The sequence below is a fragment of the Mesoplodon bidens genome (assembly GCF_964165515.1).
Source record: "Mesoplodon bidens genome assembly, chromosome: 14".
In the NCBI taxonomy this organism is placed as follows: domain Eukaryota; kingdom Metazoa; phylum Chordata; class Mammalia; order Artiodactyla; family Ziphiidae; genus Mesoplodon; species Mesoplodon bidens.
This window is the reverse complement of record NC_138170.1, coordinates 24403463-24419883: the sequence shown is the minus strand read 5'-3', so window position 1 is coordinate 24419883 and position 16421 is coordinate 24403463. Positions and strand designations below refer to the sequence as shown.

Genomic DNA, 16421 nt, shown 5'->3' with positions numbered 1-16421 from the left:
GTTGTGTTAGTTTGTGCTTTATGGCAAAGTGAATCAGTTACACTCATATACACATCCATTCTTTTTTAGATTTTTTTCCCATATAGGTCATTACAGAGTACTGAATAGAGTTCCCTGTGCTATACAGTAGGTTCTTATTAGTTATCTATTTTATATATAGTAGTGTGTATATGTCAATCCCAATCTCCCAATTTATCCCCCCCCTTTCCCCCTTGGTAACCATGTTTGTTTTCTACATCTGTGACTCTATTTCTGTTTTGTAAATAAGTTCATTTGTACCCCTCTTTTTAGATTCCACATACAAGGGATACCATATATTTGTCTTTCTCTGTCTGACTTACTTCACTCAGTATGACGATCTCTATGTCCATCTATGTTGCTGCAAGTGGCACTATTTCATTCTTTTTTATGGCTGAGTAATATTCCATTGTATATATGTACCACATCTTCTTTAACCATTCCTCTGTTGATGGACACTTTGGTTGCCTCCGTGTCCTGGCTATTGTAAATAGTGCTGCAATGAACATTGGGGTGCGTGTATCTTTTCAAATTACACTTTTCTCCAGATATATGCCTAGGAGTGGGATTGCTGGGTCATATGGTAATTCTATTTTGAGTTTTCCAAGGAACTTCCATACTGTTCTCCATAGTGGCTGCACCAGTTTACCTTCCCACCAACAGTGTAAGAGGGTTCCCTTTTCTCCACACCCTCTCCAGCATTTGTTTGTAGATTTTTTGATGATGGCCATTCTTCCTGGTGTGAGGTGATACCTCATTGTAGTTTTGATTTGCATTTCTCTAATAATTCGTGATGTTGAGCATCTTTTCATATGCTTTTTGGCCAACTGTATGTCTTCTTTGGAGAAATGTCTATTTAGATCTTCCACCTATTTTTTGATTTTTTTTTGATATTGAGTTCTATGAGTTGTTTGCATATTTTGGAGATTAATTCCTTGTCGGTCCTTTCATTTGCAATTTTTTTTAAGGTAGTGGTAGAGGTACTACCCTCTTCCCAAGCTGATTCCTCCACCGCTGGTGCCCAGCTGCAGCACCTTTGCCAAAATTTGGCAGTTCAAAGTGCAGAAAAGATAATGTTGTGGAAAAGCACCAAGTCTTAAGATCTTACTGCCATTGAGTTTGTGACCCTGAACAGCATCAACCTTCATTCCCTTATCTGTAAGTTAAGGATATATGGCCAGTTATTTAAGGGATAGAAAAAGGATCAAATAGATGCAAACTTCAAAAAGCACTGTGTGAAATGTAAAACCCCAGACAGGTAAAAATATAAAGGACTATAGCGATTTAGACAATTCAGAGGAAAAATCTAGTGTGAACGTTTTATTTTGACAAAACAAACTTTACAAATTTTACATTCTAAACTCCCAAAGTTTCACTTATTTGAAAAGTAAGAGACAAGGCATCCTGGACTCCAAGATTTCAGGCATGAATAGACTAGTGCCATATTTTCAAGTTTTATAAGCTAGCTGCACTTTATACACCATAAAAGTGAAGAGAGCTGTGACAAATTCACTAGTGTCCAGTGCACCTGTAAGAAACACACCGACACACCTGGAATTTCTAACCACAGTTTCACATCAACAACCTCAGAGTAACTGATGTGCATATTTCCATTAATGGTAGGCACAACTCCACAAACATCAAATTACACAAATCACTTGCTTTTTATCATCTCAATTTGGAAATTGAAAAAATAAGAGGAACAGAGTTAAGTAGCTGAAAATGTTGCACTTACTGCACACAAGTACATCATGACAAGGAATGCTAAAAGTTCCCCCAGGAATGATTTTTGAAATTTTAAAGTATATTTTATCTGAAAAGTTGAATTCTTTAATGTGAAAAGCAAGTTAAGTATTGACTCAATCCCTAAAGATCTAGCAAGTTATAGATTCTGTGCAATTAGGCACTAACATACACATTTGAGAGATTAACACTGTTCAGTGGAACATGGAGGTGGTTCCGCAGTGTTTTTATGGTTCACTTTGGCTTCACACGTCCTTGAAACCGAAGACTCAGTGAGAAGTTACAACTTATCCCGCACTAGGTACAGGCAATGTGGGTATGATTTGGAACAAATGACTGCTTTTCACCTTCAAGGAACCTAATTTTGATTTATATAAAATTAGATTTTCACCCACATGTATGGATAAAAGTGCTTCTCAAATGTACATATCCCACTTCCATAATCCTAAAACAAAAGTAAAGGCACACAGGGGCTTCCCTGGTGGCACAGTGGTTGAGAGTCCGCCTGCCGATGCAGGGGACACGGGTTCGTGCCCCGATCCCGGAAGATCCCACATGCCGCGGAGCGGCTGGGCCCGCGAGCCATGGCCGCGGAGCCTGTGCGTCTGGAGCCTGTGCTCCGCAACGGGAGAGGCCACAGCAGTGAGAGGCCCGCGTACAGCAAAAAAAAAAAAAAAAGTAAAGGCACACAAATGGACAATAGTTTATATATTTTATGTGACTGTTTTTCATTAGTCTTTAAACAAAATCAATTGCTGTCTAGAGAGGTGTGACCCACTTGTTACAAATTTCTACAACTTTGGAAATTAAAGATCTAAGAACTCTCTAAACACTGCAGTTCTGTGCAATTTATGTATTGGTTCATTCACTCTGCAACCTGTTAACTCACTCTGTCATCACTACAGGCTGCAATATTTATATTTCAGCAACTATGAGACCAAAAAGACCAAGGGAGAAGGACGTTTTGGAATTAGTCTCCCACAAGTCGTTTTGAATCTTGTTACAAGTGAATTTAATATGCCTGTGAGTTAAATTGAACAATAATTATAAAGACATTCACCCTAACACATTTGAACGAAATATAATTAAGAACCACAGTTAAACAAGTCTTTAATTTTAATGACCGATATTTTTTCACTTACATGTGAAGGGATTCAATAGCCAGCAGCATTTAAATATAGAAATAGTCCCATCTATTTTCTTTTCCCTTTTATAAAGTGCTATTTTTAACTGGGTAGATTTACTAGCCAGCTTTCCAATAACTTCACTCCATGTCTCTAATAGATTCAAGGAAACACTGGAAAATTGAAAAGATTGAGTATTTTAAACATTTGCAAAACATTGCTACAAAGTATTGAGACTATGAATGTATTTCATTAGTAAAATTAAAAGTGTACCTTGGGCTTCCCTGGTGGCGCAGTGGTTGAGAGTCCGTCTGCCGATAGAGGGGACACGGGTTCGTGCCCCGGTCCAGGAAGATCCCACATGCCGCGGAGCAGCTAGGCCCGTGAGCCATGGCCGCTGAGCCTGCGTGTCCGGAGGCTGTGCTCCGCAACGGGAGAGGCCACAACACTGAGAGACCCGCGTACCGCGAATAAAAAAAAAAAAAAAAAAAAAAAGTGCACCTTACGTGAGAATCATTAAGTTGATTTAATTATTACTTCACAGAAGCATCAGTTCATTAACATTTATGTCAATTTTTGTTAATAATCTAAACCAGAAACAGTTTCTGTAGGCAATTCAACTCTAAGCACTGTCAAATAGGGTCATGCCAAGTAGAACCAACGGTTAAATGACCCCTAGAATAAAAACTCCGACAAATCAGACTTTTGGAAAAGCAAAACAAGTTAGTGAGAATCAGAAGCAGAGGTAATATTTACTTTAAAGTACCATAGGTTGTTAAAAGTGTTTTCTTTAAATAAAAATTTGTGTAGTTATTAATAATGTACCTTAATACTAAGTGCAGTGGTATTAAAGATAATTAAGAGGAAACCACACAACAGATTAACTCAAAAGTGAATGTTGCCTATTTCTTTAGTTCAGTGACCAAAGCTGAAATTGTTTTTGAAAAGAGGTGAACACTACTTACAAGTAGGGTACCGAGAGATTCCCAATTGTATTCACATTATTCTCAAATTATTATTTGTGCATTTCAACTCTGACCTGACCTTCAGTAGCATCTTAAAAAACAAATGCAATTAGTAAAAACACAGGGTAGTATGTCGGTTTGTTCACACTTACAAACACTACCAGCTTCATTACAATTTGCATTTCCTGTTGCTCTTGGAAGAGTTGCCACTATTAAAAACAGATACGAATGTGCAATGCTCCTGACTCTGCATGGTAGCCGGCAATGTTTCAATCAAAGGGACCCTCAATCATCAACTCAGCACCTGATTTAGATACACTTTCAGTCCTTAGAAACAGGGACTCCAGCGCTGAAGGGCGGCAGGGGGAAAAGAGGCCTAGGTTAAGGTTTGAGGAATCGCTTGGAAATCCACTGCAGCCATAGTGCTAAGGAGAATTCCTCCCCATCCTTTCCAACCCCCCGAAGTAAGAATGCAGCATTTAGCTTAAGTCTTTTCTGGTCTCACTTCCTTGTCTACACCTAGTACCCTATTCCTAAGACGACAAACAAGTCTTAGAACGTTCTAAAAGAAATCATTTTTACCCGAATACATTGGACTTGGGTCTCAATTTAAATGAGGATGAGTGGCCTTTAAAAGACCGGTCCTCCTCTTCGTCCTCCCCCTCCTCCAGGGGCTGCTCCGGGTCTCTGAAAGAGGGTGTGGTGTGGATGATCTGGGTTCGGAAGCGGATTTTGTTGAGTCTGGGTTTCATCCGCCCACTAGAGCTGCCCGAGGCTTTGCGACCCGGCTCCTTCGCTTTGCCCGCAGCCAATCCCTCGGCCAGGTGATGGTGATGGTGATGATGGTGGTGGTCCCCGCCGTCCTCCAGAGCGTGCGAGAGCCTGCCGGAGATGAGGGTCGACGGCCGCACCCTCGAGAGCCTCCAGCGCCCTCCCCCGCTGCCCGCCGCGCTCTCGGCTTCGTCCTCGTCCAGGGCGCCCACCAGGGTCCGGATCTCCTCGGCGGTGCTCGGGCTCAGGTACTGCGAGGGCTTCTTGCCGCTGTAGTCGCGCACGTCCACGTCCGCGTCGTAGGCCCCGACCAGCAGCTTCACCACCTCCACGTGCCCGTGCATGGCCGCCAGGTGCAGCGCGGTGTAGCCGCCGCTTGTGCGCGCGTTGATGTTCACCGGCAGCCGGTGCTGGCCCGCGAAGCGCACCAGCAGGGCCAGCAGCTCCTGCCGGCCGTGCTTGGCCGCCCAGTGCAGGCAGGTGAAGCCGGTGATGAAGTCGCGCTTGGCCAGCAGGCCGGGCTCGCAGGCCAGCAGCCCCTCTAGGCTGTCCCAGCGGCCGTCGGCGGCCGACAGCATCCACGCGTGCTCCAGAGGGTCCAGCGTCAGCGCGCCCGCGCCCTCCTCCTCTGCCGCCGCGCCGTCCGCGCCCCCGGGGCCGCGCCGCAGCTGCGGTGAGCCGCCCGCCGCCTCCCGGGGCGCGGGGCGGCCGGGCCGCGGCGCATCGCCAGGCACCTCGGGCCGCGCGCCCTCTTCCGCGGGGCCGCCGCGGGGCCGCCTCCCTGGGGGAGCGCTCGGGGCGCCGTCCGCGGGGTCGGAGGGGTCGGCGGGGTCTGCCGCCGAGTGCCCCGGCTCCCTGAGGCGGCCGCGGGCGCGCTGTTCGGGCGTCCCGCCCAGGGCGCCGCCGACGGGCTGCTCCAGCTCGGCCTGGTCCCGGGCCCCGCACTCTACTGGACCCTCCATCCGCGGCCGCGCACCTGGCCGGCTCCGGACCAACGCGACTGGCCCCTCCTCAGGATCCTCGCGCGCCGCAGCGGCCTGACTAGCCGCCACCGCCCCCCGGCCGCGCCCGTGGACACGCCCCCGCCGGGCGGACACGCCCACTTCCGGCCTTCACACTGGCCGCCTTACAGCTCCCGCTGGCCCCGCTCCTCTCCGCCCCGCCCCCTTTCAGTCCCCGCGCAGGCCGCAATCAGTGCTCTCCCCGAAGAACACGCCCTGGCTCCACCCACTTCCGGCCCGTGAGCGGTCCGCAATGGCCGCTCCTGCCAGGGGACACGCCCCGACCCCGCCCACTTCCGGCGCCCGCTCCGGCCGCAATCTGTGCTCCAGCCCCACCCCGACGGTCAGAAAAGCAGAGGCCGCTTTTCCGCGCGTCTTTCTCCTCGCGTCCCGAGTGTGCTCCATTCCTTCCCCGGCACTCTAAAAGGTCCGGGCACTCCTGTGACAGGCCCGCTTCGCGCGCGCGGCATCTGGGCGCGGTGGAGATGCGCAGCCCGCCCCGCCCCCCAGCCCACTGAGGCCGCTGGACCCCTCCTCTCATCTCTCCTCCCCTCCCTCTTGGACCCCTGTCCCCCGCGCCATCCCGCCCGGACCCCACGTCACTGAGGCCGCGGGACCCCTCCCCTGAGCTCCCCTCCCTTCCCGACCGGACCCCGCCCCGCGCCATCCTGCCCGGCCCTCCACGTCACTGAGGCCGCCGGACCCCCCTCCGCTGCTCCTCCCTTTCTCCCTCCCGCCCGCCCGCCCCGCCCCGTCCCGTCCCGTCCCGTCCCGCCCCCAGCGCCCCTCCACCGCCGGACGCGCCTCTCGGCCGGCAGCAACCGCCTCGCTGGCCCTCCGCCCGCCCAGCCCCGCTCGTACCATGTCTTCCGAGGTGGCGCGGCACCTGGTGAGTCCCCGATCCCCCTCCCCGCCTCCCCGGGACCCCCGCCCTCCTGCCATGGCCCCTCCCGGCGGCCGAGGCTTCGCGGGGCTTCCCGTCTTGCCTGTAGTTGAGACTGAAGCGGGGGCGTTTTCTGTAACAGTCCGGAACGCGCGAGAGCGTGCCGGTGGCGGGCTGGCCCACTGACTCGGCCTCCCAGGCCTTCAGAAGCCCCCCATTTTACCCAGTATCGACCTCCTTGGGATTGAAGCCTTTTTCTGCCGCCTTGGCGCCCTTTTCCGTTAAAAGAGCTGATGTGGCTGATTTGTTCGGTGTTCTGTACCTTTCAAGTCCCTTTTATGCACTGATCTCATTTCAGAAGTAAGCCGTGGGATGGTCACAGTTGTGTCCTCGGCCATTCCAAGCTGTTCCTTGCCCTTTTCACTCTCATTCTCTTGTGAGTGCCGTGGAGTTTTCCAGACGCTATACGTTGTGGAAGGACCACTTGCCTTTTGAAAATTTTGTTTTAATTTCTGATACTATAAAAATATCAGTGGTCGTAATCCTTGTAAACAAAAGCTCTTCGGGGGCCTGGGACCAAAAAGTTTGAAAAGTGCTGGTCTAAGCAGAATCTCCCAGATTAAAAGTTTAGGTTGTGGGGACCTGAGAGGTTGGGTGATGTTCCCAAGTCACACAGCCCGTTTGTTTGATAGAGCCTGGAGGAGGGTTTTTGTCCTGATTCAGCCCAGGTCTCTTTCCTCTGTGTCCTGTCGTTAGGGAGGTCTCAGCTTTCCTGTCTGGACTGCCTTGTTACCGTTGCTGTGTTGTGTGCACGTGTGGGTGAGGAAAATGTGTTTTAAACTCTTTGGTTCAGAGTGAAGTTCAGTCTTCAGAATTAAACTTGGGCTGGAGAGAGTTTAATCATTTAATTGATGGTGGATTTCTTGTCAGTTGCTGTGCTTATTTTGCAATAAGTTTACCTTTAATTAAACTTTTTGAGATAATTGTAAATTCTTGTGCAACTGTGAGAAGTAACAGAATTCCCCAGCACCCTTTACCCAGTCTTCCTTAATAATAACACGCTGCCAACCACAGTGAAGAGCACACCCAGGACACTGACTCTGCTGTGTGAGGACAGAGCTCTCCTTCGCCCCAGGACCCTTCGCTGCCCTTTTGTAGCCACAGCCGCTTCCTTTCCACTCCACCTCCTCCTTAGCCCCCAGCAACTACTGCAGTCTGTGATTTCTATGAGTTTGTCATTTCGAGACTGTTATATAATGGGATCGCCCAGTGTGTAACCTTTGGGGATTGGATATTTTTCATTCAGCAGCGTCCTCTGGAGGTTCATTCAAGTGTCGCAAGTATCATTAGTTTGTTCCTTTTAATTGCTGAGTAGTATTCCGGGGGTGGATATACCACACTTTGTTTGAAGGACACCTAGGTTGTTTCCAGTGTTGGGCTGGTATGAATAAAGCTGCTTTAGTAATGTAACATGAGGAAGACGTAAGTCGTCAGTTCTCTGGGATTCACATGACAGTTGCATGTTTAGTTTCATAAGAAACTGCCAAACTCTTTCCCAGCGTTTCTGCACCGTTTTTCATTCCCATCAGCAATGTATGCAAGATCAGTTTCTCCACATCCTCCCCAGCGCTTGGTGCTCCTGTTTTTTCATTTTAGACCTTCTGATAGGTATGTAATGATATATTGGGGTTTTAACTTGCATTTTTCTAATGGCTAGTGATGTTAAACATCTTTTCATGTGCTTGTTTGCCATCTGTATATTCTCTTCAGTGAAATGTCTCTTCATTTCTTTTGCACATTGTCTAATTGGATTTTTTTTTACTGCTGATTTTAGACGTTTTTAAAATATATATTCTAGACACCAGTCCTTGCTATGTGGTTTGCAAATGTTTTTTCTCATTCTTTGTGGGGTTTTTTTCATCCTCTTAAAGAACCTTTTGCAGAGCAAACATTTTTAAAAGTTTTAATAACATCCATTTTATCAGTTTTTCGTCATAGGGATTGTACCTTTGTGTCAAGTCTAAGAATCCATTGCCTAACTCAGAATACCAAAGGTTTTCTCTAAATTTTTTCTTAACAGTTTTGTAGTTTGTTTCACATCTAAACCTGTGACCCATTTTGAGTTAATTTTTGTATAAGATACAAGACTTAGGTCAAGGGTCATTTTTGGCTTATGGATGCTCCAGCATTTGTTGAAAAGGCTATCTATCCTCTCTTGAATTGCTTTTGCACTTCTGTCAAAAATCAGTTGAGCGTGTTTCTGTGGATCTCTTTCTGGCATCTCTGTTAGCATGCAGTCTTGATTCCTGTAGCTATATAAATAAGTCTTGAAATAGAGTCGACTGATTCTTCTCACTTTATTCTTATATTTCAAAAAATTTTTTGGCTATTCTAGTTTCTTTGCCTTTCATTATAAATTTTAGAATAGTCTTGTCTACCTACAAAGAATTTTGCTGGGATTTTGATAGATATTACATTAAGTCTACATATTAGTTTACGGAGAGGGACTTTTAAACTTACAAATTTAAATTCCTTAATAGTTATCTGGCTATTCATGTTATTTCACACTGGGTGAGTTGTGATGGTGTGTGGTTTTGTGATCCATTCCTTCCAAGTTGTCAAATTTCTGTATATAGAGTTGTTCATAATATTATCTTATTATCCTTTTGATTTCTTCAGTCTGTAGTGATAGTGCCTGTTTCATTCCTGATATTGGTAATTTGCATCTTCTGCCTTTCTTTGTCAGTCTTGCTAGAAGTTTGTCAATTTCATTGATCTTTTCAAAGAACTATTTGTTTCATTGGTTTTTCTCTATTATTTTTGTATTTTCAATAAACTGATTACTGGTCTTCTCTTTATTTCCTTTGCTTGCTTTTGGTTTATTTTGCTCTTCTTTTTCTAAGTTCTTGAGGGGAGACCTTAGATCACTGATTTGAGACTTTTCCTCCTTTCTAATATATGCACGTGGTGTTAATGAATTTCCCTCTCAGCAAGGCTTTAGCTGTGTTCCACAGATTTTAGCATGTTGTATTTTCATTTTCATTCTACCTTTAGGTTTTAAAGAGCTCTGTGTTAAATCTCACTTGAAACTCTTCAGATTTTCAGACCTTTTTTTTTCATAGAAGAGGACATTAAGACTCAAAGATATGTTGTACAACACAGGGAGTATAGCCAGTATTTTGTAATAACTGTAACTGGAAACTGACCTTCAAAGGTTGTATTAAAAAGACTCAGGGAGGTTTAGTGCATGCTCAAGGAATCACAGCTAGTGATGATGAGGTCTGCTTTTGGCCATATTGTGCCTGCCACTGTCTCCACATGTCCCCCATTAGTAATTGCATAAGTTTTATGATTCAAGAGATCTTGACTGTATAGTTATTTATTGCTGACTCTGATAGTGGATGTTGTAATGATGTTGACAGGTGTCTTTCCAAGGACGGGATACTTTTAGACCATGTGTTTGGAGCATCTGTTTTGAGAAACATGGTGACCATATTCTCTCAGGAGCCATGACTGACTACATTCTAGAATTTTCATATTTCTTTCAGTCTGCTTTTCTGACACTAGAAAAATTTAAATTATGGAATAACTAAATTGTTGGGGCAAATTTAAAAAAATGAACCGGGTATTGAGACTACAAAAGGAAGGTAGAGTCAAACAGAGCATGTGAAAGGTTTTTGAAATGCAGCCTTTGGGAGAAATGAAGTGAAGGAAAATGAACCTAGGTGTCAGAATTTCACTCCCATTTCTTTGTGTTACAAGGGAAGATGCCTGGAGACGCAAGTAAGCGGAAGTGGCAGCTGTGCCATATGAACATGGAGGGCTGAGGCTGTGGAACCTCTGTTAGGGGAGAGGGATAAAGATACACCCTCTCAGCCGTGTTCCATTTAAGGCCATCGGGAATCTTTTCCTATTGAAACAATCCTAAATACTCGGACATCTAGGCCAGAGACAAGTGACAGATGGAAATGTAAGCACATGGCAGTTTAGTAGAGGTTGCATGGTAATCATTTAGTTCACAAAGGATGTGTTTCAGAAATGCTTATTACCAGAAGTAGAAATTATATAGGAGGAATAGGGTTGTTTTCTGGGATGTCAGACCTGAGTAAAACAACTGAAGCAAGTATTAAAATTATGACATATGCTGAAAAAATAAAATATGCATCGTGAGGCATAAGAAGGAGTTAAGGTTGGGGGAAAGGAGAAGAGGCAGTTTCTGTTTGAGACATGTGTGTGGGAGGGACCGGGAGGACGGGCTGGCCCTGCAGGTTCCTGCCAGGTGTGATGGGGTCCCCGGCCCCTCCAAGCCAGTTTCAGGCAGCCTAGCGTCACACAACCACAGGGCTTACCAAAGATGAGGTGCAAGAACTGTGGGACGTCGTCTCTGGTCTCCTTTCCCTCTCCTCTGAAGAACCGGATCAAGGTTATCCTGCCCTCTATTTGGACCATGTTTATGGAGACAGTGAGGAGTCCTTTTGTTCTTATTAGACAGTGTGATTGATATGTGTAGGAAGAGGCCATAAGTAATGAAATGCTAGGTAGAGAGTATATTGATGGATACCATAAATGTTTTGTGAGTGGTCTGTACTTGTTTTTTCATGGACAAATGTAAGTTGTGCACAGTGATATTTTCGCTTAGTTGAGTGTATACTCTTTCACTGGACTATTACTTTGCGTTATTAATTAAGCCAGGATTGCTTGAATGATTTTCAAACATTAAAAGATGTCTTTGTTATAAAGGAGCTTTGTTTTAAGATGAGTTGTTAACTGGGGCCGTCCTGTATGTGTAAGTGGGAAATTGTCCTCATTGGCAAATTGGTAGCTAGGATGCTCAGTCTGCAGGGCAGTGACTCAGGGCTTCAGAAACAAAGGCATTGAGTGTCCCCACCAAGTCTCCTCTTGTGAAAGTATAACTAGCTTAGGGAAGGTTAGTCAGAGGTCACTTTCCTAACCCCTGGTGAGATCTCGGGGAACGGAGAAAGGAGTTTGATTAGCAGTGAAAATGGGCAGTTGATTTAGGACCAACCTGGGTGAAGAGACTGGAGCGCAGGGCAGCGTGGAGAGGGCTGCGGAGGGAGGTGGGAAATGCTGCATGCAAACGTGGCCTGTTTCAGTCTTTGTCTAGAGCAGTAATTATCATTTTTCATGATTGCCCTTTCTGGAGAAAAATGAAATTTAAATCAAATTTAGTTAATTCATAACATTTAATTAGTCTTATTAAATTAATTGATCCAATTAATTAAGTTTTCCCTAATGAGAGGAATTCAGTACTAAAGAATAAATTTTTTCAGATAGGGTTGATTGAGCTTTGGAGGTCCACAAACCACTGATTTTTTTTTTTTTTTTGGTCCCCAAAGAACCAATTTCTACCACCTTTGTGGTGGGGGGGATACCCCCATTGAGAATGCATGATCTAGAGTTAGTTTTTCTAGGAATAGGGCAACAGGTGTACTTTGTCTGCTGATGGATTTGAAAACTTAGTCTAAGACTGTAAATCGTCTGTACAATATGGGTTAAATAAGGCATTTGTGAACCTACTCAGGACCTTAACCATAAAGTTGTTTCATGGAAACTGTATTCTAGATCCAAAAAGCTTACTAAAATGAACTTTTGGAAAATACAACCTATATGTGAGATGGTAGTTTGTGCTAGCTTTAAATTTATATAAAGAGTGGGGCCTTTTTGCCAAAACTCAATATTGAGCTTAGTATTAAAGGAAGAGATGGCCATGGATTAGCAGAGAAGTAACATTTTAGGCAGGAAGAAGATTGTTCATCTCAGACTCAGCCTATATACTCAATCTTAAAATATCACGAGATGCCTTTGAATTGTATTTGCCAATCATGAAAAAAATAGCTTTAAAATTTAATGTATATTTTTTAAAAACTAAAGGAAACTTTAACCATTATTTTCAACTTCTTTAGATGAATCTTTACTTTTTTAGTGGTCTGGTAATCTCTAAAGATCTTTGCAAACACTAAAGTATTCAAGGTATATTTTTGTATGGGACACCACTGGGGTAACTGAATGCTCCCCGTGCTAACATGCGTTCACTGGGGCAAGTGCTTGACTTGCATTATCACATTTCTCCTCCTGACTCCATGAGCCGAGTACTGTTATCTCCGTTTTGGGGGTTGAGGGTTAACTCTCTCAAAATTTGTTAACAGACTGTCTCTTGTTTTGCTCCTGTTTGTGCTGGTGCCTCTTTGGCCCGGGCCCTGGCACATGGCTTTGGCAGTTGCTTACTGCTCCCAACCTTTGTATCTCTTGCAACCATAAGCAGTTAGCTCCAGCAGCCCTCTTTTTAAATTTTATTTATTTATTTATTTTTAATTAATTAATTAATTTATTTATTTTTGGTTGTGTTGGGTCTTCGTTTCTGTGCAAGGCCTTTCTCTAGTTGCGGTGAGCGGGGGCCACTCTTCATTGCGGTGCGCGGGCCTCTCACTATCGTGGTCTCTCTTGTTGCGGAGCACAGGCTCCAGATGCACAGGCTCAGTAGTTGTGGCTCACGGGCCCAGTTGCTCCGCGGCATGTGGGATCTTCCCAGACCAGGGCTCGAACCCGTGTCCCCTGCATTGGCAGGCGGATTCTCAACCACTGTGCCACCAGGGAAGCCCCTATTTTTATTTTTTATTTAATTATTTTTGGTTGCATTGGGTCTTCGTTGCTGTGCGCAGGCTTTCTCTAGTTGTGGAGAGCAGGGGCTACTCTTCGTTGCGATGCAGGGGCTTCTCTTGTTGCGGAGCACGGGCTCCAGGTGCGCGGGCTGCAGTAGTTGGGGCATGCAGGCTCAGTAGTTGTGGCTTGCGGGCCCTAGAGCGCAGGCTCAGTAGTTGTGGCACACAGGCTTAGTTGCTCCGCGGCATGTGGGATCTTCCCGGACCAGGGCTCAAATCTGTGTCCTCTGCACTGGCAGGCGGATTCTTAACCACTGCGCCACCAGGGAAGTCCCAGCAGCCTTCTTAAGCCATACATTTACACTGATGTCATGTTAACCCTTCTCTCTTGTGACCTTGGTCATTGAGACAATTTCTAGGGGCTCTCTGTTTCGGGAAAAGATAGGCTGCTTGTCATATAGTAACAGAGATTCTGTTGTGTGAAAAAGAATTATAATTTACAGTTTCCACGTGACTGAGAGCCAAAAGAACCTAATACTTAATTGTAATTTAAACAATTGGAGAGAATATTTTGTTCTCATTGCATATTTGCATATTTTGTTGAATATTTTCTTTTTTATTGCTTCTCACAAATAATCATACATGTATCATCTAAATCATTTAGTTTGTCTTCAGATATTCTGTTTTTGTTATCTACTGCTTTCCCACGTATTGATTACTTACTTTGACTTTCAAATTTTTGTTATATCTTTAAGAATTAACTTTTTTATTAAGCTACAATTTATGCACAGTGGAATTTACTTTTTTAGTACAAAGTTTCATGAGTTCTGATGAATACATACAGTCATGTAACCACAGCCACAATGAAAAATAGAGAACTGTTCCAGCATCCTCCACCCCACATTCCTTGGTGCTTCTTTGCAGTTCTTCTAGTCTCTATCACTTTTCTGCCCCTATTGCTTTGCCTTTGCCAGAGCATCATGCATATGGGCTTCTCATAGCCTTTGAGCTGGCTTCTTTAGCTAAGAGCAGTGCCTGTGAGATTCATCCATCACGTTGCTCATGTCCCTCTATTGCCAAGTGCTATTCTATTGTGTGGATGGGCCACAGTTTAGTTTGTTCATCCATTTTCCAGTTGAAGAACATCTGCGCTGTTTCCAGTTTTTAATAAAGTTACTACATACATACATTCACATACAGGTTTTTATTTGAATAATAGTTTTCATTGTACTGGGGTTGATATCTAGGAGTAGGATTGCTGAGTATAAGCGTGCGTGTGGTTTTTGTTTTTTGGCTATGTTGGGTCTTTGTTGCTGCGCGCAGGCTTTCTCTAGTTGCGGCGAGCGGGGGCTACTCTTCATTGCGGTGCACGGGCTTCTCATTGCGGCGGCTTCTCTTGTTGCGGAGCACGGGCTCTAGGTGCGCAGGCTCAGTAGTTGTGGCTCGCGGGCTCAGTAGTTGTGGTTTGCGGGCTCTAGAGCGCAGGCTCAGTAGTTGTGGCGCACAGGCTTAGTTGCTCCGTGGCATGTGGGATCTTCCTGGACCAGGGATTGAACCCGTGTCCCCTGCATTGGCAGGCGGATTCTTAACCACCGCGCCACCAGGGAAGCCCGGTAAGTGTGTTTTAACCTTATAAACTGCCAAACTGTTTCTCAAAATGTTTGTGCCAAAATTTGCATTCCCACTAACAATGGTTCTGCATCCTTGCCAGATAGTTTTTTTTTTAAGTCATTCTGATGGGTATGTAGTGATACCTTGTGTTTTAATTTACATTTGTCTGATGACTAATGATGTTGAGCCTCTTGTCATGTGCTTATTTGCCATCCCTATATCTTTGGTGAAGCATCTGTTCCAATTTTTTCCTGTTTTTTTTTAAATTGAGTCATTGTCTTTTGAGTTGTACAAGTTTTTAAAAATATATAGATATTTCTGACATAAGTTCTTCATGAGATAAATGATTTACAAATCTTTTATCCAAGTATGTGTCTTGTTTTTTCATTCTCTTAACAGTGTGTTTTGAAGAGCATAAGTTTTTTAGTTTATTAGGTTCAGTTTATCATTTTTCTCTTGTGGATCATGCTTTTGGTATTGTAGCTAGGAAACCTTTGCCTTCTTCAGACAGAAGCTCCTTGACTGGAGAGGAGGAGCCTCTGTGGGGGACGTAGGGCGGAGGGGACCGGCGGCGGGGGGCTGTGTGTGGAAGCTTCCTGTGGTTCATGGACACCTGGCAGCACAGAGCCCCGAGGGGAGGTGGTCACCACTCCCCATCATTCGCTCTCATCCTGGAAAGTTCCGGGCTTTGACTCTCACGGGCCTGGCATACTGTATGCTCACCGCCTCTGTTCAGCCACCTCTGAAACGCCTCCTGCCGCAGGGCCTGATGGATCTCCAGCGAGTGACCTGTGTGATCGCAGCCCATTTCAGCCTCCTGCCTCCTCTCCTTCAGTGTCCTGCTCTCCACCCTACTTTAGCCTCACCTTCTGGTAGGGAGCACCTTGACCTTGTCATCCATAAGAGCACCCCTGAGATCTCAGTCTGACCACACCTCCCCTCTTCCTGTTCACCCCACCAGGTGCTCCCGGTCCCACGGTTCTCTGATCCCGCCGCCTTTCCCTTCCCCTCACATCCTCCACGCCCTCTTGTCCCTTCGTGGCACGTCTCAGCCGCCTCTCTCGCTTCATCATTCTCCCCCGGCAAACCCACGCCGCCTGCAGTCAAGCGGTGCCGGACTCCGCTCCTGCGTCCTCACAGCCGAATGGGATGGAGGAGCATTGTGCTGAGTGGTCTTCCTTCATGTCGTGACCACTCGGCTCAAGAGGCCTTGATGCTGCCGACAGACTGTACCGCATGTTCCTCGTTTATTCACCGTCTCATCTTTCTAGGTCGACGGTTGGCAAACATTTTCTTTAATGGGTCAAATAGTAAACATTTTTGGCTTTGCGAGCCATGTGGTCTCTGTGTACATTGTGTCCTGAAAGCAGCCGCACACGGTCGGTCAAGGAATGGGGGTGGTACTCGTTCTCTTCCAGTGCTTTCTTCCAGGACTCCATACTTCTCCGGATTTCTTTCACCCTCTTTGACTGTTCCTTCTCAGTCAGTTGGACTGATTACTCCCAGTGCCCCAAACTTGAAGTGTCAGAGTCCCCCCAGGGCTCAGTTCTGGGAGCCCTCTCTTTTCTAAGCACCTTCACTCCCAGGGTGACTCACCTCGTCCCACAGCGCTGAGGACTTGCCGTGTATGGATGACGTCACAATTGTTACCTCCAGTCCGGGTATCTCTGCTCTGTCCACTTGAG

At 45.8% G+C, this 16421-nt stretch overlaps 2 protein-coding genes across 4 annotated transcripts in view; one reads left to right on the top strand and one right to left on the bottom strand.

The window, feature by feature from the left end:
• Positions 1-228: 228 nt before the first annotated feature.
• On the bottom strand, positions 229-6486 carry SOWAHC (sosondowah ankyrin repeat domain family member C; the record flags this gene model as incomplete). Its single annotated transcript, XM_081253878.1, has 4 exons — positions 229-3058; positions 3159-5723; positions 5853-6042; positions 6295-6486. The coding sequence occupies 3 exons, from the start codon at positions 6484-6486 to the stop codon at positions 4429-4431; spliced, it is 1677 nt and encodes a 558-aa protein (XP_081110004.1). The 3' UTR covers positions 229-3058; positions 3159-4428.
• SEPTIN10 (septin 10) overlaps positions 6375-16421 on the top strand; it is a 55765-nt gene continuing 45718 nt past the window's right edge. For all 3 annotated transcript variants that reach the window (XM_081253703.1, XM_081253702.1, XM_081253701.1), the window contains exon 1: positions 6375-6511. In XM_081253703.1, the coding sequence (XP_081109829.1) occupies positions 6485-6511 (27 nt within the window). In that variant the 5' untranslated portion in view covers positions 6375-6484. The remainder of the gene's footprint in view (positions 6512-16421) is intronic.